At 37.2% G+C, this 24,019-nt stretch overlaps 1 protein-coding gene across 1 annotated transcript in view; it reads left to right on the top strand.

Annotated features, from left to right (window-relative positions):
• The window catches only part of LOC136753809 (putative adhesion G protein-coupled receptor E4P), a 43,040-nt gene that overhangs the window by 5,729 nt on the left and 13,292 nt on the right, over positions 1 to 24,019 (top strand). Inside the window, exons 2-4 of the mRNA XM_066710197.1 lie at positions 11,898 to 12,044; positions 12,812 to 12,940; positions 16,899 to 16,987. Coding sequence (XP_066566294.1) covers positions 11,898 to 12,044; positions 12,812 to 12,940; positions 16,899 to 16,987 — 365 coding nt within the window. The remainder of the gene's footprint in view (positions 1 to 11,897; positions 12,045 to 12,811; positions 12,941 to 16,898; positions 16,988 to 24,019) is intronic.

Below are 24,019 nucleotides of genomic sequence, written 5' to 3'. Positions count from 1 at the left end.
ATGCCCACCAGCTGTGATGGTACATATCAATGTGGTACCAATTATCCAATCTGGATGAGTGGCAAGCATCCACCAATAAATACAACTTCAACTGGAGTAACTGTGTGCGGTCGCAGTGGTGGCCAGTGCTGTTACTGGGCATCAAAAATCGATGTGAAGAACTGCTTGGGTGGATACTATGTGTACCGTCTGGTGCATATTGGATGCTACTTATCCTATTGTGCCCGTGAGTATGACTCCTCACAATTATTTCATGTATTTGCAAATACAACTTTTACAACTATTGCTGGCACTGTGAAATACCTGAATACATTTGCAGTGCATTTGAATTTGTTTCAGATAAAGATCTTATTGCTGTAAGAACTGTAATAAAGGTTTTTATTCATTGCCTGTGTAAAAAGCTATGGGCCCAATTAAATAAAAAATGTTTGTATGCCACTATCACAAAAAGCTGAAAGAGGCTTCCCGAGGGGCTTGGTCATTAAAAGTGCAGGCTGAGCCCTATGAGCTGAGGTTCACTGGTTTGAATATAGCTCATTTCACTAGAGAATTGTGACTGGGAGTGCTCAGTGGCCATGCACAACTGGCTGAGTGTTGATATGTGTTGAGCAAGGAAACACGACATTGACATTGAGGCCAAAGCACTGACGTCGAGGCAAAAAAATGATTAATGCCAAGCACAGACAGTGACATAACAGCAGATGTAGAGTTGCACAGCAGACCTTGCACAGCAGACCTTTCAGCAGTCTTTAAGGAATCTAACAAATTCAGGGCTCCTAAAATGCAGTTAGAAAAACACTGCAAATAGGGGTGAGATACAGTAGCCTGCAACTGAGCCCTACCAACTCTACTACACTGACCAAACATTGTAGTTTCACACTGTAGCTGTGGGCTAAACTATATGTGTTGTTCAGTATAGGATGTAAGGGCAGCAGCCTTGAAAAGAATAAAGGTAGGACGGTGCAGCAAAGCCTCAGCAGCTGTCACTTCTCTGCAAAGAAAGCATTTAAGATAACTGTGGATAAAGAACAACACAAACAGTTTTCAATGCTCCCCATTTAGTGGGCAGAGAAGAGGATAGAGGAGAATCCAGAAGAAATACTCACCACTGTCCACAATGCTGCAGTAACCAGAATTCTGCAGAATTCTGTTGATTAACATAGTAGATACTTAACTACTTGTTAGCTACTTATAAGAACAGTGCAATTATGCAGTTGTTAACATGTACATAATGTGTAAAAATTATTAACGGTATATGTAAGTACACATTTTTCTGGTAAGGATGCCTTTGGAGCCTTCCTGGGCATCATAGCCATTGGTTAAGGCAATGTTGAGAGAAACTTAAATTGTCATTATATGTCCTTGATCTTAATTTTAACATTATATGCCTGGCTCCATAGGCATAGGGGACACATCCACCCCAATTTTGACAAAATTTGTGATCCCCTCCAATATTGACAGCGTCACCCCCCATATTGACAATGTCCCCCCAGTTCTGAAATGAAACCTTAGCCCCTGCTGAGCATGGCCCAACAAATGCATAATTGCACTGTTCTAATGAGTAATTAACATGTGGTTACTGAGTACCTACTATGTAATTAGGGAGATCTATTGAAAAATGTGTTACTGACGTTTCTTCTTTTCCTATTCATGAGGTAATGTGATTGGCTCACAGTGTTTTTCTTGCCTGCCCATTTTAGAAGTCTGGAAAAGCGACTCTTATCCTGCTCTAGATATTTTAGATTTAATGGGGCCCTTAATGACATGAGTCCTACAAGTCTGAAACAATGTATGAAAAAGCTGAACCACAAATGTTTTTCTAGGAGTTAGTGACAATTTTATCTATTCCACTTTGTTGTTGTTGTTGATTTGTTTTCTGAAGGTCATAGCAACTGCACCCCATATGCTTGTGGTCCACATACACAATGTGATAATAATACTGGCAGCTGCTTCTGTGATACTGGCTACAGAATCCCAGCTACACTTGTTTCAGAAACTAATTTTAATTTCTGTGAAGGTAAGAGATTTATTATTATTAGTATCCATCCATCTAATTTTAATAAACACTTCATCCTGGACAGGATGCCAGTCCATCGCAGAGCAGTACACACACAAACACACATTCATATAATGTAAAGTGGGCAATCAATCAAAGCATCATGCCTTTGGAATTTGCGAGGAAACCAGAGTACCCTGAGAAAAATCAAACAGACACATACAAACTCCACACAGGCAGACACCCAAGGCCAGTACAGCAGTTCGAAGGGGACCTTGATCAAAACCCCATTCTGGAGGACTAATTGAGCTCTTATGGAGAAGCCTTCTCACTCCCTTTGGAAACTGGGAGACCAAGAAGTGGGACCCAGGCCACTTACCATCAATTTGGAAATGGCTGCCAGACTTTGAGCATGGATGGGGTCTTGCCCACATCAAACAACTCTTGCAAGAGTGTGCAATATCACTTCCATGGGGCAGGTGAGAAGGCCATGTCCTCTTCTCAAACACCAGGTTTGGATGATCTGTCTGTGGTACATGCACTGCAAACTCATAGAGGGAGCTCTTACACACTGGATAGTCACCACCAAAGCAGCTGACAGCCTTAGTGCCTTGAGCCGATACTGCTCAGGGGCACAGCTGGTACAGAGCCAAAGCATCCTGCTCGCTTGAGACAGTAGATTCCTCCACAGGGGTATGTGCTAAGGTTCCCCGCAGAGCAACAGAATGAGGGCTGAGAACCAAGGTCTTCAGGAGGCGACCAACACATTGATGTGGAGAGCCTTGCGTGGCTGTAGATTGCTGATATTTTCCCTTTTTAAATCTGGGATTGTTTACTTGCATAATCTCCACTGCATATGAATTTCTTCTGCTGTTGGAAAGAAATACATTTTTCCCACAGTTGTGGACACAGCAAGACTTCATGTTGTCTACAAAAAGTATAATTATGATCAAGGAGTAAGACTGTGAAATGCTAATAATGCTAATAATGACTTAAATTGCTGCAGGGAAGGAAAATCTACCGTTTTTCTAGTTGTTTCACTATCCAGAAAGTTGACACAACATATCCTGAAACCCTGAAAAAGCATATCATAGTAGTTATCATAGTAAGTTTTAAATTGCAATATTTGAAAAGTTGCTTATATTACAGAATCAATCTGGAAGAGTGCTGTACATATTACATATACACTATAGCAGGGGTGGCCAACCCTGTTCCTGGAGATCCACAATCCTGCAGGTTTTCCAGGTCTCTCTAAAACACCAATCATTGGATATCTTGAACACAGGGACATTTTGCATAGTTAAGCTATACAATTGGTTCAATTAAGCAGTTAATGGCCTGGATAGAACACAAACCTGTAGACCCTCCAGGACCAGGGTTAGCCACCCCTGCACTTTAGCAACAAGTAAACATGCTTAGATCCATAATTTTAGGAACCGTGTACGTTCCCATTCTAAGATTCCTCTTGACTGAACTGAGTTAAGAGAGGGAATGCGGAAACTTTGGACTGTCGTTCTAGATTTTAAATTTCTGTTTCTCTCAGCTTCCTGCATAAACTATGCAAACTTTTCAATTAAGAAAAGTAGAAATCACCATATAATTTTAAATCTACACAGCATTACAAGAAAAAAAACATGCATTATCTGAACAAACAGTTATATTGCAGCAATCAAGCAAGGAAGCAATGGAAGTATTCACACAATGACACTGAGGGATCCATCACATAATTCAAATGTTTTCTTAGTTCTAGCTGAGTTATTTTGCATCTGCCCTATCAAAATACTGCAAATTCCTAGTTGTAAGCAACACTGAATATATCCAAATCCATGCATTCCTGCTATCCAAGGTTAATTTAAGATCAACCTATTTAATTTGAATGGGATTAGGCCTGGGGATATCCATTGTATTGCATTGTATTATTGAGTAATGTATTGTATTGTATGCAGAGATTGCTTCTGAGGGCCCTGTCAAGGTTTGATTGTGTCTCATAAAAGACACCAATCCTAACAACCATGTTAACACAGTAATGTATTGGATAGTGTTTAGTTGCAAAATCCTGATCCCCAGCAAAACAAACATATGATTTATAACAGTAAACTTAATTGTATGAAAAAGCAGTGAGTAGAAGCAATGGTTATTAATCAGATTTTCTGCAGAGATTGACGAATGTAAAGAAGACGCTACAATTTGCGGTACTAATGCCCAATGTACCAACAACCCAGGGAGTTACAACTGTTCCTGTAATACTGGATACCTCCCACCTCCTGGAGTCCCAATCACAAATAAAACACACCCATGTGCAGGTAAGACATTTTCTCTGAGATAGAATACCATAAAATCTATGAGATGGCATGAACCAGCTGTACTCTTTGCTGAATGATTGAGAGTAAAGTCAGTCTTAACCGGCTGAGAGGAAGGGGGAAGGAATACTGCATAGTGTAAATCAGCAGAAAGCTGCATCGCTATAATCAAAACTACAGTGCATCCGGAAAGTATTCACAGTGCTTCACTTTTTCCACATTTTGTTATGTTACAGCCTTATTCCAAAATGGATTAAATTAATTATTTTCCTCAAAATTCTACAAACCATACCCCATAATAACAATGTGAAAGAAGTTTGTTTGAAATCTTTGCAAATTTAATAAAAATAAAAAATGCACATAAGTATTCACAGCCTTTGCTCAATACTTTGTTGAAGCACCTTTGGCACCAATTACAGCCTCAAGTCTTTTTTAGTATGATGCTACAAGCTTGGCACACCTATTTTTGGGCAGTTTCTCCCATTCTTCTTTGCAGGACCTCTCAAGCTCCATCAGGTTGGATGGGGAGCGTCGGTGCACAGCCATTTTCAGATCTCTCCAGAGATGTTCAATCAGGTTCAAGTCTGGGCTCTGGCTGGGCCACTCAAGGACATTCACAGAGTTGTCCTGTAGCCACTCCTTTGTTATCTTGGCTGTGTGCTTAGGGTCGTTGTCCTGTTGGAAGATGAACCTTCGCCCCAGTCTGATGTCCAGAGCGCTCTGGAGCAGGTTTTCATCAAGGATGTCCTGACTAGTCTCCCAGTTCCTGCCGCTGAAAAACATCCCCACAGCATGAGGCTGCTACCACCATGCTTCACTGTAGGGATGGTATTGGCCAGGTGATGAGCAGTGCCTGATTTCCAGACATGACGCTTGCCATTCAGGCCAAAGAGTTCAATCTTTGTTTCATCAGACCAAAGAATTTTGTTTCTCGTGGTCTGAGAGTCCTTCAGGTGCCTTTTGGCAAACTCCAGGCGGGCTGTCATGTGCCTTTTTCTGAGGAGTGGCTTCCATCTGGCCACTCTACCATACAGGCCTGATTGGTGGAGTGCTGCAGAGATGTTTTTTCTTCTGGAAGGTTCTCCTCTCTCCACAGAGACACGCTGGAGCTTTGTCAGAGTGACCATCGGGTTCTTGGTCACCTCCCTGACTAAGGCCCTTCTCCCGCGATCGCTCAGTTTGGCTGGGCGGCCAGCTGAAGGAAGAGTCCTGGTGCTTCCAAACTTCTTCCATTTAGGGATGATGGAGGCCACTGTGCTCATTGGGACCTTCAATGCTGCAGAAATTTTTCTGTACACTTCCCCAGATCTGTGCCTCAATACAATCCTGTCTCGGAGGTCTACAGACAATTCCTTGGACTTCATGGCTTGGTTTGTGCTCTGACATGCACTATTAACTGTGGGACCTTATATAGACAGGTGTATGCCTTTCCAAATCATGTCCAATCAATTGAAATTACCACTGGTAGAAACATCTCAAAGTCAAAACAGGGTGCACCTGAGCTCAATTTTGAGTGTCATGGCAAAGGCTGTGAATACTTATGTACATGTGCTTTTTTGTTTTTTATTTTTAATACATTTGCAAAGATTTAAAACAAATTTCTTTCACGTTGTCATTATGGGATATTGTTTGTAGAATTCTGAGGAAAATAATGAATTTAATCCATTTTGGAATAAGGCTATAACATAACAAAATGTGGAAAAATTGAAGCGCTGTGAATACTTTCCGGATGCACTATATATATATATAAAACTACCTGAAAACCTAACAAAGGAAATAGTTATCTTTCACCTGGATTCAAACTCAGAACATCTAGCTTACAGTGCACTGCTTTAACCTTAACACCACCAGACATGTTAACTATTTGTGAAACAAGTAGTATACTACTTCAGCCAACTGTCCAGATTGGTTATTTATGATTGAGCTATTGGTGTTAGTATCACATAAATTGTATTTGTGTATATATATATATATATATATATATATGTATGTGTGTATATAGGCTATATATATATAAATGTAATGTTTGTATGTTCTATGGCTCTACAATAACTGAATGCACTCATGGTTACAAATGCTCATGTGGAGAACATATGATGGGGACGAACTGCTGTGGGGACGAATTGTTACAGGGGTGAATTATCACGAGGACCAATTATCAGTGGGACCAATTATCGTGGGGACCAATTATCGCGGGGACCAATTATCACTGGGGCCCATTGTCGGGGATGAATTGTCGCGGGACGAACTGAGGTGCTCCCGTTTTTATTGAATGCACCGCGCTACACATATTATTATTATTATTATTATTATTATTATTATTATTATTATTATTTGTTTATTTATTTATTTATTTATTGGCAGACACCCTCATCCAGGTTGTCTTATAAAAAGCAATACAAAGTGCAAAGTGCACATTACAAGTAAACGCTGATTTAAAGCGTCCCTGAATAAGAGATTTGCATTGTTCTGGTATTCACATATAACCCAAGATATCAGCATTGATTCACCGGCTATAGATAACACCTGGATAAGGCTGTCAGCGAAAACATAATAAAATGAAAATACACAGCTGTCATCAATGGTGGCTATTGTTTTTATTTTTTTTATTTTTCTTCTACTCATATTTGTAATCACTACAAAGTACAGGTTTGTAATTGTGTTTCAGCGGGTAGATTAATGCTTTCGATTTACAGTGTGTAATGTAAGATTTCTGTACCTTCATGAGCCATCGTTGAGCCGAATTAAATCAAAACTATGACCCACCCGCTAATAGCAAACTACAAACCTGTTCATCATAGCGGTTACATTTATGATTAGAAGAAAGTGGCTGAAAATGCAGCCGCAACTGAGTACAGTTCTGTAGTTTTTTATTAGCAGGTGGGTCAAAGTTTTTATTTAATCCGGCCCTTAATGCCGCTGTCTCTCGCAGGGGGAAGTGGCGCTTCCGCCTCTGTTTGATCTTGAACAACAAGCGCCCTGATTGGCTGGCGGTTTCTATCGCGCAAAATACTGTAATTTATGAACATTAGTCTAGTGCTGAATTTTTGTTTAGTCACATTTTACTCAACTAAAATTAGAAGACATTTATTTTTAGTTATCGTTTTTTCACAGTATTTCGTCTCATTATCGTCATAGTTTTCGTCACTGAAAATAGGTCATTGATGAATATTTTTTTTCATAGTTTTCATTGACGAAATTAACACTGCTGTGCAATAACATTAATGATAACATGCTCAGGATAATTAGTTTCTTCAGCATTTGGTTTAATTTCTTATTTGTCAACACCAAAATATAACAAACTACCAGCTCACACAATACAAAATTTGCACAAACTTGCATTTTATTTGTTCATCACAAAAACAAGAACGCTTGTTTATCATGAGTGCGTAAGTCCCGTAATGAGCCATTTCTGGGAGACACTAGAATTGATTCTTTTGAGTATGAATGCAAATAAACACAGAAAACAGAGCGGAAGACCAAACAATGAATAATGTATAAAGGGAATAAACTGTGGGAAATAACTGACATGCCACAAAAGTTTTCATCTGGAACATCCGGTTATATCCAGGGAAAGGGGAAATAATAATAATTATAATAATTTATATATATAGTGGCTATAGGAAGTATTCAACCCCCTTGGACTGGTTCACATTTTGTTCTGTCACAAACTGAAATTGTGATGCATTTGAATGGGATTTGTTTCCCTTTCTTTTATACCATCCACTCCACATTTTCAATGTTGAAAAAAGGGGGGGGGGAGAAAACAAATCAATTGAAAAAAACAACTGAAAAGTCTAAATATTCCTTTCAAGATCACCTACAGAAATTAATACAAATAAAACTGAGCACAATGATTATGCATGATGAAATGGTGTTAATTGGGTTATTAATTGATTCCCTGCAGATATCGATGAATGTGAAGATTTCCCATTAATCTGTGGTGCAAATGCAATATGTACAAACTCTCCAGGGAGTTACAGTTGCTCCTGTAATACTGGATTCATCCCTCCCACCGGGATCAAAATGACAAACACTACAAACCCATGTGAAGGTAGGGATGAAGAAACTAGTTTGTTTTCATTCATCAGTACATATCAGTAATCAGATTGTTTACATGAATTTTGAGAGTTTTCCAAAAGTAAATAAGATTTTGAAAAGTCATGTAATATATATTTTTTAATTGTACCTGAATATTCAGATATGTGATTGGTATTAGAATCAGTTAAGTATAAATGCAATGTATTAAATATGGAACTGATATGCTACTGTTTCTTTTTATACCACTCCATGTGGAACTGACAACTTGTTTGTCTCAGCAGTATGATTTCCATACTGGCAAATACAGATTAAGGACACTGCAAACTTTGCAACTGCATGAAGAAACAAAGTGCTCTGGGGACACCCATTAACCACTAGTTCTGTCTTGGACTTCTGCTGGGTTTCACATCTTGCATCAGGCTTATGTTTGGGGATCATTGATCAATAATAATGTTAACTTATTACATGCTCAAATGTACAGAATTCTTCTATTATTTCTGAGCTCAAATTTTGAAGTATATAAAGTTAATTGAAACAGGAAGAACATTGAAAAAATAAAGGATAACAACTAAACCTCTAATTTCCTTGTTCATAAGCAGCTTTTGTTTATTATTGTGAGAAGTTGTTGTTGATAGTATTTGTTCATTTGAAACTATGTTTATTTTTGTGATTTGTTTAGTTTAATACAAAATGTTCAGTTAACTAAACTTATTTATCAATAATATTTTTTCAGATTTTGTTGAAACCTAAAAAACAACAACTAAAGATTCCAGCTGATTGAACAGAGCTTAGTACAAACACTGTGTAAAATCTTGATGACCAATCATTGATGATTTAAAATGTATTTGAATGTAATTATATTTATAGTTATTAAAGTATATGCTCATTAAGTAGTAAGAAGGCAGACTTCAAAGGTGGCATTGGCAATGAACTTTACACAATACACTTTTTCCATATTTACCTGAAGAATTTAAGTTTATAGTCAAAGCTAAGAAACCCCAATTCAAATGAAGTAAATCCCTTGTGTGTGACGATCTTATTTTTTTTTTTCTCCAGACGTTGATGAGTGTATAGTTGTGGGGCTTTGTGGTCCGAATGCACAATGTATTAATTTGGTTGGCAGCTACAACTGTTCCTGTGATAGTGGATACCGCCCACCACCTGGAGTGACACTAACGAATAAACAATATCCCTGCGTAGGTAAGTATCTGTAATTGATAAATTATCTTCCATTTCTTGTAAAGTTATTTTTGGTGTGCTTTAATTGCATCATTACCTAAATCTATCTTTCTAAATATATTGTAATTTTGTTCAGATAGCACAAATATTAATTCTTCTTGTACTCTAGTATTTACTGTTGTGTTGGAAGAGGCTGTGTTGTGCTGCCTTAAATTAGATTTTGAAGGGATTGGTCTCCTTCAACTTCCCAGCCAAAACTGGGAACTGCTTTTCTAAACAGGATCTTTGATAGAGGATAAGTATATGTGGTGGGAAGGAAAGAATGGAAATTATATAATGGACATTTCTCATAATAGACATTGGGCCAGATTAAACTTTGACCCATGCGCTATTAGAAAACTACAGAACTGTACTCAGTTGCAGCTTCATTTTGAGTAAGATGCCACTTTCTTCTAATCATAAATGTAACGGCTGTGATGTACAGGTTTGTGGCTTGCTATTAGTGGGTGGGTCAAAGTTTTGATTGTATCTGGCCCAATGTCTAGTCACTAAGTATGTAAAGATCACATCTTCTTTCTGTGGATATACCAGACCAAACTATAATATGACCTTAATCTATTACTTTGATATTACCTCATGCTTATCCAGGACACAATGAAGATGTTTAGCCCTTTAACACATGTTTCCTGTATCTACCACATACATACACATATACATATACAGCTCTGGAAAAAGTTAAGAGACCACTTATCATTGACTTCTGAACTTGGAGTGGTCTCTTAATTTTTTCCAGAGCTGTATATGTAAGATGGGGCAAAGTTCAGAATACAATTTTATATTGTCAAATCTCTCTTTTTTAAAATATAGTTTCATAAATTGAATTAGATTTCGATCTATAGTGATATCTATACCAAATGTTGTCAATGTTATGAAATACACTCACCTAAAGGATTATTAGGAACACCTGTTCAATTTCTCATTAATGCAATTATCTAACCAACCAATCACATGGCAGTTGCTTCAATGCATTTAGGGGTGTGGTCCTGGTCAAGACAATCTCCTGAACTCCAAACTGAATGTCTGAATGGGAAAGAAAGGTGATTTAAGCAATTTTGAGCATGGCATGGTTGTTGGTGCCAGACGGGCCGGACTGAGTATTTCACAATCTGCTCAGTTACTGGGATTTTCACGCACAACCATTTCTAGGGTTTACAAAGAATGGTGTGAAAAGGGAAAAACATCCAGTATGCGGCAGTCCTGTGGGCGAAAATGCCTTGTTGATGCTAGAGGTCAGAGGAGAATGGGCCGACTGATTCAAGCTGATAGAAGAGCAACTTTGACTGAAATAACCACTCGTTACAACCGAGGTATGCAGCAAAGCATTTGTGAAGCCACAACACGTACAACCTTGAGGCGGATGGGCTACAACAGCAGAAGACCCCACCGGGTACCACTCATCTCCACTACAAATAGGAAAAAGAGGCTACAATTTGCACAAGCTCACCAAAATTGGACAGTTGAAGACTGGAAAAATGTTGCCTGGTCTGATGAGTCTCGATTTCTGTTGAGACATTCAGATGGTAGAGTCAGAATTTGGCGTAAACAGAATGAGAACATGGATCCATCATGCCTTGTTACCACTGTGCAGGCTGGTGGTGGTGGTGTAATGGTGTGGGGGATGTTTTCTTGGCACACTTTAGGCCCCTTAGTGCCAATTGGGCACCGTTTAAATGCCACGGCCTACCTGAGCATTGTTTCTGACCATGTCCATCCCTTTATGACCACCATGTACCCATCCTCTGATGGCTACTTCCAGCAGGATAATGCACCATGTCACAAAGGTCGAATCATTTCAAATTGGTTTCTTGAACATGACAATGAGTTCACTGTACTAAACTGGCTCCCCACAGTCACCAGATCTCAACCCAATAAAGCATCTTTGGGATGTGGTGGAATGGGAGCTTCGTGCCCTGGATGTGCATCCCACAAATCTCCATCAACTGCAAGATGCTATCCTATCAATATGGGCCAACATTTCTAAAGAATGCTTTCTGCACCTTGTTGAATCAATGCCACGTAGAATTAAGGCAGTTCTGAAGGCGAAAGGGGGTCAAACACAGTATTAGTATGGTGTTCCTAATAATCCTTTAGGTGAGTGTATTTTCTTTATGATTTTGACTTGCTTGCCAAATTTGCCCCAATTGTTTCTTATAACTTGGCCTATCGATTAGATTTCTCCTCTTTAGATGGCTGGGCCCTCTTTGGAACTTGGTGGGGAGTTCTCTAGTTTGGTTGTGGTATATGAGCCTGCTTAAACTATGTAATATGTCAGACTTTCCTGAAAGTGTTAACAATAACTTCAATTTAACACGATTTTGTAGAGATCAATGAATGTGTGGAAATCCCTGTACTCTGTGGTCCAAATGCAAAATGTATCAATGTCCCTGGAAGCTACAACTGCTCCTGTGCTCCTGGATTCAGTCCTCCAGCTGGGGTCACACTGACAAGTAATTCAACCCCGTGTGCAGGTAAGAAAATACATTACATTTCAAATGTTTTCATTGCATTGCTTACCATGCTTATATAATTAATGTTATTGTAATTTCTGAATTGTATATCATGGAATTGCATTTCTTCAACTCAATAAAAAATAATTCATAAGGTCATGTATTATAAGTAAGGTAAAGTAAGAATGGAAGATTCTTGTAATTTCTTACATGTATGAAGCTGCTATAAGTAAAATGAACCTGCTCCAAGATCTCCCCATTTCTATTAATGAAGTTTGTGAATTATACAGTTATTCTTTTAATTACATTTATTTCTTTCTTTCTTAGAAGATGCCCCGATTGTTGTCTTAAAAATCCATATATCACAAAACATCATTACCGGATGCAGTGTGGTCAGAGCAAGCATATTTACCAATCAGTACCAGTGCAAAAATGAAATATAATACAAATAGAAAATAAGGAGCTATAGAAGGGAGCATCAAGATTTAGAAATTGCATTAACATTTAAATACCATACTGTCCAGATGTATTAGTTGGACAGAAACATACATGCCACTTGTTAGATTCAAAAGCTTTGTGCATGTTTAAATTAAGGCAAAGACATATATGAGATTCCTCACAATTGTATAGAGCATATTGACATTGTAGCAGGTAATTCAGGAACTATTACTGACTAAACAGTTTATTAAAGAAATAAATGCAAAAAAAAGAAAAATGATTGAACTTTTACACATAACTATTTCATGTTACTCATGTTCATTCTTATTGTTTCACTGAATTCTCCACAGACATCGATGACTGCCAGCAAGTTCCTCCTATCTGTGGTCCAAACTCAATTTGTAGCAACATAGTTGGGAGTTACAACTGCACTTGTGAAACTGGATATAAAACCAAAAGCAGTATAAATCAGTGCCAAGGTAACTTTTGAAAAGGAGAAGCAAGTTAAATAAATAGATGTTAAATTATCTATATTTGTCATGTATTTCTGACATACACTCACCTAAAGGATTATTAGGAACACCTGTTCAATTTCTCATTAATGCAATTATCAAATCAACCAATCACATGGCAGTTGCTTCAATGCATTTAGGGGTGTGGTCCTGGTCAAGACAATCTCCTGAACTCCAAACTGAATGTCTGAATGGGAAAGAAAGGTGATTTAAGCAATTTTGAGAGTGGCATGGTTGTTGGTGCCAGACGGGCCGGTCTGAGTATTTCACAATCTGCTCAGTTACTGGGATTTTCACGCACAACCATTTCTAGGGTTTACAAAGAATGGTGTGAAAAGGGAAAAACATCCAGTATGCGGCAGTCCTGTGGGCAAAAATGCCTTGTTGATGCTAGAGGTCAGAGGAGAATGGGCCGACTGATTCAAGCTGATAGAAGAGCAACTTTGACTGAAATAACCACTCGTTACAACTGAGGTATGCAGCAAAGCATTTGTGAAGCCACAACACGTACAACCTTGAGGCGGATGGGCTACAACAGCAGAAGACCCCACCGGGTACCACTCATCTCCACTACAAATAGGAAAAAGAGGCTACAATTTGCACAAGCTCACCAAAATTGGACAGCTGAAGACTGGAAAAATGTTGCCTGGTCTGATGAGTCTCGATTTCTGTTGAGACATTCAGATGGTAGAGTCAGAATTTGGCGTAAACAGAATGAGAACATGGATCCATCATGCCTTGTTACCACTGTGCAGGCTGGTGGTGGTGGTGTAATGGTGTGGGGGATGTTTTCTTGGCACACTTTAGGCCCCTTAGTGCCAATTGGGCATCGTTTAAATGCCACGGCCTACCTGAGCATTGTTTCTGACCATGTCCATCCCTTTATGACCACCATGTACCCATCCTCTGATGGCTACTTCCAGCAGGATAATGCACCATGTCACAAAGGTCGAATCATTTCAAATTGGTTTCTTGAACATGACAATGAGTTCACTGTACTAAACTGGCCCCCACAGTCACCAGATCTCAACCCAATAGAGCATCTTTGGGATGTGGTGGAACGGGAGCTTCGTGCCCTGGATGTGCATCCCACAAATCTCCATCAACTGCAAGATGCTATCCTATCAATGTGGGCCAACATTTCTAAAGAATGCTTTCAGCACCTTGTTGAATCAATGCCACGTAGAATTAAGACAGTTCTGAAGGCGAAAGGGGGTCAAACACAGTATTAGTATGGTGTTCCTAATAATCTTTTAGGTGAGTGTATATTGGACAGTTGAAATGAGTCCCTAATTTGTATACTACAGCAAATGCCAGTGGATTTAGCATGCATGTAGTCCTTCTATGGTTTTCCATGGTTTGTATTGTGGTTTACTATATTTCTCCATGCTTTTCCATTCATTCACTTTGCTTTTCTATAATTTGATTGTGTCATGGTACAACAATAGACATGTATAAAGGCTTGTATTTGTGAGATTATATAATAATAATAATAATAATAATTCATATTTTGTCAACAATACTCAATCTGTTGGATTCAAACTTGGTGAAACATTCAAATACATTGCTGACTTCAAAATACAAGTCTCTTAAATCATGAAAGTCAATTCCTAGGAAACATTGCCATAATATTATAATGGTTTGGTGTTAGTAATATATTAAATAAAATTGATAATTTGAACAACCATGCTGAAGAAACCCTCTTAAATTGACAAAAACGGCAGCGCAGGAGTTGTGTTGCAAATGGTAAAGAAGTCTTTTAATCAGGCCGGCCTGGAAGAAAACTAGAGTGAACTCATGCTCAAACAGCATTCTTACAGATCTTTTCCGGGTTTTACATTTTTTACAGTAGTAAACAAAAGGTGAATAATGTCCAATCAGCCGAGGGCAGTGTCTCGGATGTGCATGTGGATGAGCTCAGCCCTCGCTTCTCTACTTCCTCTTCCTCCTTTGGAGTGTAGGGTTACCAGGCACCAGGGGTGATGTCACCGCTTCCTCCGCAAAGCATTCTGGGATGCACGAAGGACTGTGTGGGAGAGAGTGGTTCGACGTGTTTTGCACGTAGAACCAGACAAAGAGAAAAGTCGCTGTGCAGGGGGAGGGAAGAGTTGTTCCACGTGTTTTACATGTGGAACCAGAAAAGTGGGTGGGCAGGGGGAGAGAGACAGACAGACAGAACTATACATTTTACATATTCCATTCAAGGAAATATATATACATATTCATATACATTTGAATATTTATGCTGAGCTGATATGTCATTAATTGTATTTAAATTTGACAAGACCTCAGGTCTTTCACATGCTAAATGATGATTAGAGATATCTGCAAATCATTTAGAGACATCTTCCAATGACTTCCTGTTCATTTAGAGATATCTGCAAATGATTTAGAGATATCGTCAAATGACTTCCTGTATGTAGCCCAAGATTTTCACTTCCTGTTAACTTGTTCATTATATGTAACTGATTAAGGAAACAGGAAGTGATAATCTCAGCCAAAATACAGGAAGTCATTTGAAGATATCTCTAAATGATTTGCAGATATCTCTAAATGAACAGGATGTTATTTGAAGATATCTCTAAATGATTTGCAGATATCTTTAAATGATTTAGAGATATATTCAAATCATTTAGAGATATCTGCAAATCATTTAGAGATATCTTTACATATTTGAAGATATCTTTAAATGCATTTAGAAATATCTCTAAATGATAATTTGGCTTGCCATAATATGGCATAAGATACATACTGTAAAACTTTCAATACTCGCTGCATCTCAAATAGCAGCCGGTTTCGCCAGGTTGATTTGCATAATCATGTAAACAAAAGTCGGTCTCAACACCGGGTTACGCATCTTTCTTGTTTTCAGTAAATATGTATACCGTATATTAATTACAAAAACAACATCACGTGTGTTTTAACTATATATATATATATATATATATATGTGTGTGTGTGTGTGTGTGTGTGTGTGTGTATTTGCATTGCTGTTAATTGTAGTGATTGAACTGTCAAATTAAGTATATTGTTGATGGTTTGGTTTAAAGTGTATTCCACAGTTTTCAAAATGCTTTTTGTTTATTTAGTGAGAGTTCACAGTATATCGAATTATAGACTGCTAACAGAATAACCGGTATCTTGTTTTCAATCCAGTGTATAGTTCACCATACATTGATGTGACTTGTTTGTATCTTTGGACAGCAAATTATTAAAAAAAAATATATATATATATAAAAAAGCCTGGGCTATTAACCTACGTCTACAATGAAGCAATATTTCCTGGCTCTTCTTACCCTGCATTAATCTTTTTATTTATGAATGTTTAATACAATCACCGGTCTCCAACTGACGACAGGTCTTCTTGCAGTTATTTGGAATAGATGCCAGGGGTGCTTAATTGAGGTTTTATGTCATTTTTTTTTTTAATATGAGTTATAACTCATAGTATATTGTCAATGATGGCAATTCTTACTACGTCGTAGTCTTTCTTGAAATTAGTTGTACTCTTTTAAGACACTTTGGATTCAATGCATAGAAACAAAACCTGCATGATGGCAGATTTAAAGGTGTCAAGTAAAGAAATTAAACTGTTGTAATAAACATTTATACTTTATATTTATACTTTTATAAGATTCTTGCTATGACATCCATAATAATCATTAACTTTATTCTCTGCAGACATTGATGAGTGTGCAGTCAACTCTAAAGTCTGTGGTCCACATGCCAACTGTACCAATACTAATGGGAGTTACAGCTGCATTTGTCTTCATGGGTACAGCACCCCTCCAGGAGTCACACTAGCCAGTCTTTCACAACCTTGTGAAGGTATGATGACAATTTCTTGGAAGGAACATAATCCTCATATTGGAAATGTTATCAGGATTGCATGTATTTTAGACAGGGTGTTTCCCCTGTGTTCAAGTGTTTCTGAGGTCCCACCTCCCCACTGAGGTGGTGTGCTTGTGTGTGGTGTGCGTACTGGTGCACTATAGCTGCCGTCGCATCATTCAGGTGGGTGCTATACATTGGTGGTTGTGGAGATGGGACCTCCTAGCATGTAAAGCACTTTGGGTGTCTAGATAATGCACTATAGAAGTGTAGTGATTATTTTTATAATCATTAAAGGTAATTTCCCAACACCCTCTGGGGATTTGTTTTCAAACTGAAAGATAACCAATGTTTTGTTTCATTCTTCAGCGATAAACGTGTTTTCTTTTTTCTAAGGTTTCATGTAGTTTCAATTGTTGCACATTATTGTGATTTATCTTCCTTTGTAAATGTGTGTGTGAATTTTTTTTTTAATGGTAAAAGGTATTTGCATATTTGTAATGACACTAGATGTGATTCTCTGCAGATATAAATGAATGTACAACTTTGCCCTTTGTTTGTGGGCCAAACACAGACTGCACCAACAGCAATGGGAGCTATAATTGCTCCTGCTGGAAAGGGTATAAGGCACCAAATAGAATAATACAGATCAATAATGAAAACCAATGCCAAGGTAAGATAAATTATTGTTTTGTTGTTGTTATTCTTGTTGCTAGTTTGTGTTTCTTTGCTGTTGGTATATTTAGTGTTGCTTTTATTAAAGTGAAAGAACAACCAAACATCCATAATTTAATAAGATAAGAAATACTCAGGATATCGTTATTTTATTCAGTTGATTGACTTGACTTTCGTTAGCACCCTCGCCTTTGGCTGGGGACGCATCACTCCCGTTACAGTAATCTATCAAACATAAGAGCCCACATCGACAGGCTCAATTGCTTAAATGGAGTATGATGATTTCCATGCAATTAACAGCCTATCTGGGGATGAGTATTCGAATAATTTGTCCTTCATGCATTTTTCATTTTAAATTAATTTAACTTGTTTGAATTTTGTCTGGAGTTTATTTTGATATTTGTCTGCCTGTCTGATATTATGCTTATGATTTTTTTTAATGTAGTAAATATTGTATTTTTTCAATGTGAGAATAACAGTTAATGTAGGCTATGAGATACTGTGTACCCAAGCCATCGTGAGGGAAATCATCGACAAGGCCCAAGAAGCTACATCTGTAAAGATGTAAGGCCACAACTGGGAACAGAACAGAACAAATGTTATAAATGGGAGAACAGGTTCACCAGGGACCCCTGTTCATCACCATCATGTAGATCTATAAGGCAGCACTGATGAGTAGTGGTTAGGGCTCTGGACAACCCAAAGGTTGTGGGTTCAAATCCCAGGTAGTGCAGTGCTGTTGTACAAGGTGCTGCACTTAGGTTGCTCCAGTAAAATACCCAGCTGTGTAAATGGGTACAAATGTAAGTTGCCCTGGATAAGACTGTCTGCTAAATGACAAATAATGTAATGTAAAGAAAATCTCAAGCAAGGACCACACAGGTCATGTTCAATTCAATTGAAAGAAGGAATTGAATTGAAAGAAAATAACAGGAGTGAGCAATCTGGTGATAATGGTGACATTCTGTTTTTCCCCAAAATTCACATCACCTAAGATATATACTACAACAACTGAATAGTTGGAACATGGAACAAATAAAAAAATAACATACTAAATGGTAAAAGTCTATAGTGATTTTCAAGATCTGAAAGGAAAATACAAAGTAAATTTATAACAGTAAATTGTTGATTATATATTTGTTGTTTTTTGTTTGATTTACACAATGTTATTTATACATACAGTATACATAATGGTCTGTGATAGTAATCAAGTTTTAATACTATAAGATCGAAATCAATGATTTGTTTTCTTTCTTTTTTTAGATATTGATGAATGTTCCAAAAATGCTTCGCTCTGTGGATTAAATGCAGAGTGTTTCAACAAAGGTGGAGGATTTGACTGTGCATGTAAACAGGATTATCTTCCCTCCCCTGGACTTGATTGGGAATTTGGAAAAACAAAGTGTAAATACATTCAATTGTGTTGAATTTAATGTTCTCCTATACTGAATGCAATATAATAATTGAAGACATAACGTAGCAATGCAGGAACATTCCTTTCTCATAGTTTTTTCTTCCACAGGTGTGAAGCCAAACTGCCCAGATGTAAGTCAATCAAGAAGAAAGAACTAATTATAGTGATGAAGTTGTGGGTGTTGCACTTTTGCACTTACTGAGAGAAGTTGTTTTTTCAGATCATTAAATTTGTGTGGCGTCTTATTAAGTGTCATGGTGTAATCTGCCACAGCTGTTTTAAACCCATGTGCTTGTGGATGTTTCAAACATGGGGTTTAAGTGACATCACCCAAAAACAAAAAAAAAACATTGACAAATAATTTATTGCATTTTTTTGTTTTTGTATTATTTATTTTTTACAGAATGCTCTAAAGGAGCTATGTCTTTCCAATATTGTTCTGGAAAAAATGAAAGCAAATCCAAACATGGTTCTACCAGAAATGGTTAGTAAGGCTTTTTCTGTATAGAAACATACAATTGAAATACAGTTGAAACATTATGTAAATTCAATAAAACATGTTTTAGTTTAACTGGTCTTCAAGCTTTGCTTTCATCCTGATTGAGCTTTTCATACAGAGCTCCATCACTTGCATGTTTATACTTATTTATATTATAAATATAGTACTATGGTACTGCAGTACAGTAGTGTGAATGGAATTAATTATAAATAATAATGGTTAATTAGAAATTTTTCAAGGCTGGCACAGCGGTGTGTTGGTTAGCACTGCTGTCTCACAGCTCCTGAGTCCTGGGTTGGGGTGTCCCGGCTTGGGGTGCCTGTCTGTATTGAGTTTGCATGTTCTCTGTGTGGGTTTTCTCTGGGTACTCCAGTTTCCTCCCACCATCCAAAGATGTGCAGGTTAGGTTAATTGGTTTTGATAAATTACCCTGCCTGTATGTGTGTGTTGCCCAGCAATAGACAGGCATCCTATCCTGGGTGTATTCCTGCCTTGTGCCTTATGCCTGCTGGGATCAGCTCCAGCTTCCCTTTCACCCTCACCAGGATAAGCAATTTCATAGATAATTAATAGGTTGTTATGTGTAATGTTGTTTGTTTTCTATCTCTATTGCCTTTTAAAAATAGCATTTGTATTATCAATCCTCCAGATTATATAGAGTCAACATTGGCACATCATCAATATATTATGTAATGTTCTCTCTACCTGCTTCTCTATGCACTGTGAATAAGGCTTTCAAATCTTAGTATTGCTATGACATGCAGGAGGTACATTCAAATGTATTGAAAAAGTCTAGTACTGACAACAGTATGTTTCTTATTTCTCTCCCACAGACTGTGAAAAATTATTTAGCCATGGCTATTAAAGGCACTACACAGCTGGCAAGTCAAGATGCAACACAGCTGTCCAAGGCATTTGATTCTTATGTGAAATCCGCCCAATTACTCGTATCCACCTTGGTTGAGCCAACAAAAACTGAGTCATATAAAACAATAAAAACAGAAGAATTAGGTATGTGTTGCTGAATTATCAATTTCAACCCATTATCATTGGTTACATCTTAGAGATGATACACTTGTTGACTAGCTGTCATCTAAGGCAAGTTGTAAATCTGTAATGGAGGACAAAATTGTCATCCTCAACGGCTGGGCATGTAGATAGGTTGAACTTAGTTTTTCAGTGTAATCAATTGCATCAAATTTCCAGCTGAATGCAATATACGTTGCAGGTATTTGGGAAACAGCAATTGAGATTAAGTGAAAAATAGACCTTTTACATAATAATAATAATAATAATAATAATAATAATAATAATAATAATAATAATAATATAGACACCCTTATCCAGGGCAACTTACAATTGTTAAAATATATCAGATTACATTGTTGTTGTTGTTATTATGTACCAAGATTGTCAACTCACTGTATTTAAGACTCCACATTCAGCCTATCCCCATCTGGTACTGACTATTCTTGCTTATTCACACAAAGATTTTGTTAAGACAGTTCTTGAAACACTGTAACACACCCATTTTATTCCTCTTTCAGAAGTTAGCTTGACAGCCATTGGACCTGACACAAACTTGACCACAATCCCTATTCTGGAAGCTAAAGCAAATGTTATGGAAATCAATCTGCTAAGCATTGCCAAGCACAATAATGGTAAGATAAGAAGAATTGAGAGGCATTATAATAAACTTTAGCAATTTCCTAAATAATACAGAAATAAAATAAATACATTGATAAATAGAGAAAAAATAAGAGGAAAACAAGTAAAATGAAAGTCTCATTGGTTCTAAAGGTGGTTCATGGTGTTTGGGTGGGGAGATTACATACAGACTTTTCAATTATAAACTACATCAAATTCATTCAGTAGTTCATACTGGTGGAGTATTCCCAGTAAGAATGAGTGGATGAAGATTCAATGTAATCATTTAATTAGAACATATATATGTTAGGTTAGTCTTGACAGTTGCCTCACTGTAACAATAACTGTATATCACAGTGCATCAAGAGAGACTCCCTCCAATTTACTTTAAGACTCCCTATTTAATCTCTCAGTTTTTACAGGAATGCTTTATTGAAATGGTATATGATGAGGTTGGTAGAAGAATGAAAAAGATTATGCAACTAAAAAAATATATTTTCTGAAATAATTTGAACTGATGGGGCAAAGACAGAAAACAAAACTATGATAAAATATCTAAAGCAGGGGTATAATCTCCCTGGATTAGGAGATCTATTAGGCAATCCTGGAGGTTTAATTGGGAATTTAAAGGAGAGATCTGGAAAACATGTTAATGCTACTAATTCAACATACAAGTGGTCTGATTAATGAGTACAGTTGGAGACCTCTAGTTAAATTTGACCAAGAAGACATGAGAAGTCTGAGAAAAGTCATAGTCAGATATGTCAGTTATGTACAGTTGGTTAGCACATGACATAAACAAGTATTACACAATAATGGTTCTGTCAAGATCAGTAGTATTGAAGCGTACAGTATAAATATTTATTGTTAAACTGTAATATTATTAAGTGCCTTTTTGTGTTTCAAGATTGTAATGTTGAAGTTTAGTTTCCGGTATGAAACATAAATCATTTTGTTTTATTACCAGGTTCTGCAGCAGCAATTTTCATTTCCTACTCTGATGGTGCTACAGATTCCTTATTACGTGCTGACTTTCTCAAGACTGAAAATGTAACCGAGATGTTTTCAGATGTTGTATCGGGAAGAATAGCCAAAACACCAATCACAAATCTCTCAGAGCCTGTTAATTTCACCTTAAAACATAAAATGGTATATACAAGGGTTTAATATTACTTGCAGTGTTTTTGTTTGTTTGATCTATTAGTTACAGGGGTCCTTTCTTAGTATGTGGATAAATAGGTTATCCTTCTAAATTTCAGGATAACCGTATGCAATGCAGATCATTTGATCAAATTTGCAGTGGGAATTTTATAATCTGTTTGGAAATTGTAATGTATTATTCTTTGTAGATAATACACTAGTTTTGGTTATTGCAGTGCATTTATTCAGTAACCCCCCCACACACTTTATGCCCATCATTTAATTTAATTAAATCCCCTTTGAGTTTTTGATGATAAGTGTTGTTGTGGGAATAGAGTATTATAGAGCTGTCTGTGAGAGGGATATTTTCCTTTCAAAAATAAGTTTGTTGAACGAAAGGCATCAGGAATCAGCCTGTCAATAGAAATAAATAATCATATACAATTTAACACTATATGGTTGAAACCTTGATGTTCAAGTGTAGACATAACAACTAAATATCAATGTTCACACTCACAGCCAGCTTCTTATCCAACAATTCCTTTTCCTTCTCCACCTTCCTCATCTTTAAGGAACTGTAATTCATGGTGTAAGCAAGATCAGCCTAGAAATAATATAGATGGCTAAATGAGTAATATATAATTCTATATGGTAGGCCTATATAGAGCTCTATGTAATATCTGCATAAGTCTGGGATAAATTATATTGAACACCACTGCATTTTAGGGCCATTAACATTGATGCAATAAAAATAAATGAAAATAAACTAAACTAAACCATTTAACTTATTTGAAATTGTTTGTCAGGCTTCTTCCCTAACTTTTGCATACACCGAAATATTGGCTTTATTCAATATAATGTTCTTTGCCTCCACATACACTTCCATAATAAGCACTGAAATAGGCAGCATGCACTTTAGCCTTCGCGAAATCATAGTTTCAGCACCACTGAACATCCTTTCATATCCAAATGGGAACATGCACTTATATTTGATCAGTGAAGTCTGGTTTAAGCTAATGAGCTAATTAAATCTGAGATAAGTGTCAGAAGAACCGAAAATTCCGGATATGAGTTACCGTGTTAGCTTAAGCCGGGATAAGTCCATTTAGCCTGGATTTGTTAAACCACGTACAAAGAACGGACCCACAGTTTTGTTACAGTTATTGATTTTTTTATTCTAGTTATATTTATTGTTATTGGTTTAAGGTGTTATAGTTGAAGTTGTGAATTTTATTTTTACTATAGACCTTATTACACTATTTTATAATTATACATTTGCTATTTTTACAGTCAACGGAGTGATGAATGTTTTTGAGATCTGGAAAAGTACAAATAAGTTGGGTAATGCAGGGTTTTCACCAGTAGTTGTTTATTTGCTATGTCACTGCACTCTATTTAGAATAGAAAATCACAGAAATTATCAAGGTTTACCATTTACTTATCAAACCTTCCTCACACTTCACTGCTTGTCAAATGTAATAATGAAAACAATCAATTTCAATTGTAATGTAATTCATCTTTCAATTGAGAAATGGTTCTCAAAGGGGGTATGGAACATTACCTCTTAACCAGGAAGCAGCTGAAACCTTATATCACAGCTGCTGATTGGTGCCTGTGTGCTATGGCCCTCCCCCTTACACAGCTCAACCTCAGTATACACAGGCTGCACTTTTCCATGTTTGCCTTTTCACAGCACAGGAGAATCGTACCTCTGAGATGTTGTCTGTTCTGACATTCAAGGTCCACTGAGCATAATTTGTAGCATTTTTACTGCTGGTCCCCCATCCACAGAAAATAATTCCCAACTTTGTGACGGCGCTCTGCAGAGTGTAGGCAGTGT

Source organism: Amia ocellicauda, chromosome 7 (assembly GCF_036373705.1).
Source record: "Amia ocellicauda isolate fAmiCal2 chromosome 7, fAmiCal2.hap1, whole genome shotgun sequence".
NCBI lineage: Eukaryota > Metazoa > Chordata > Actinopteri > Amiiformes > Amiidae > Amia > Amia ocellicauda.
Note: the sequence above shows the minus strand (reverse complement) of the source record. Positions and strands in the feature narration are given on the sequence as shown.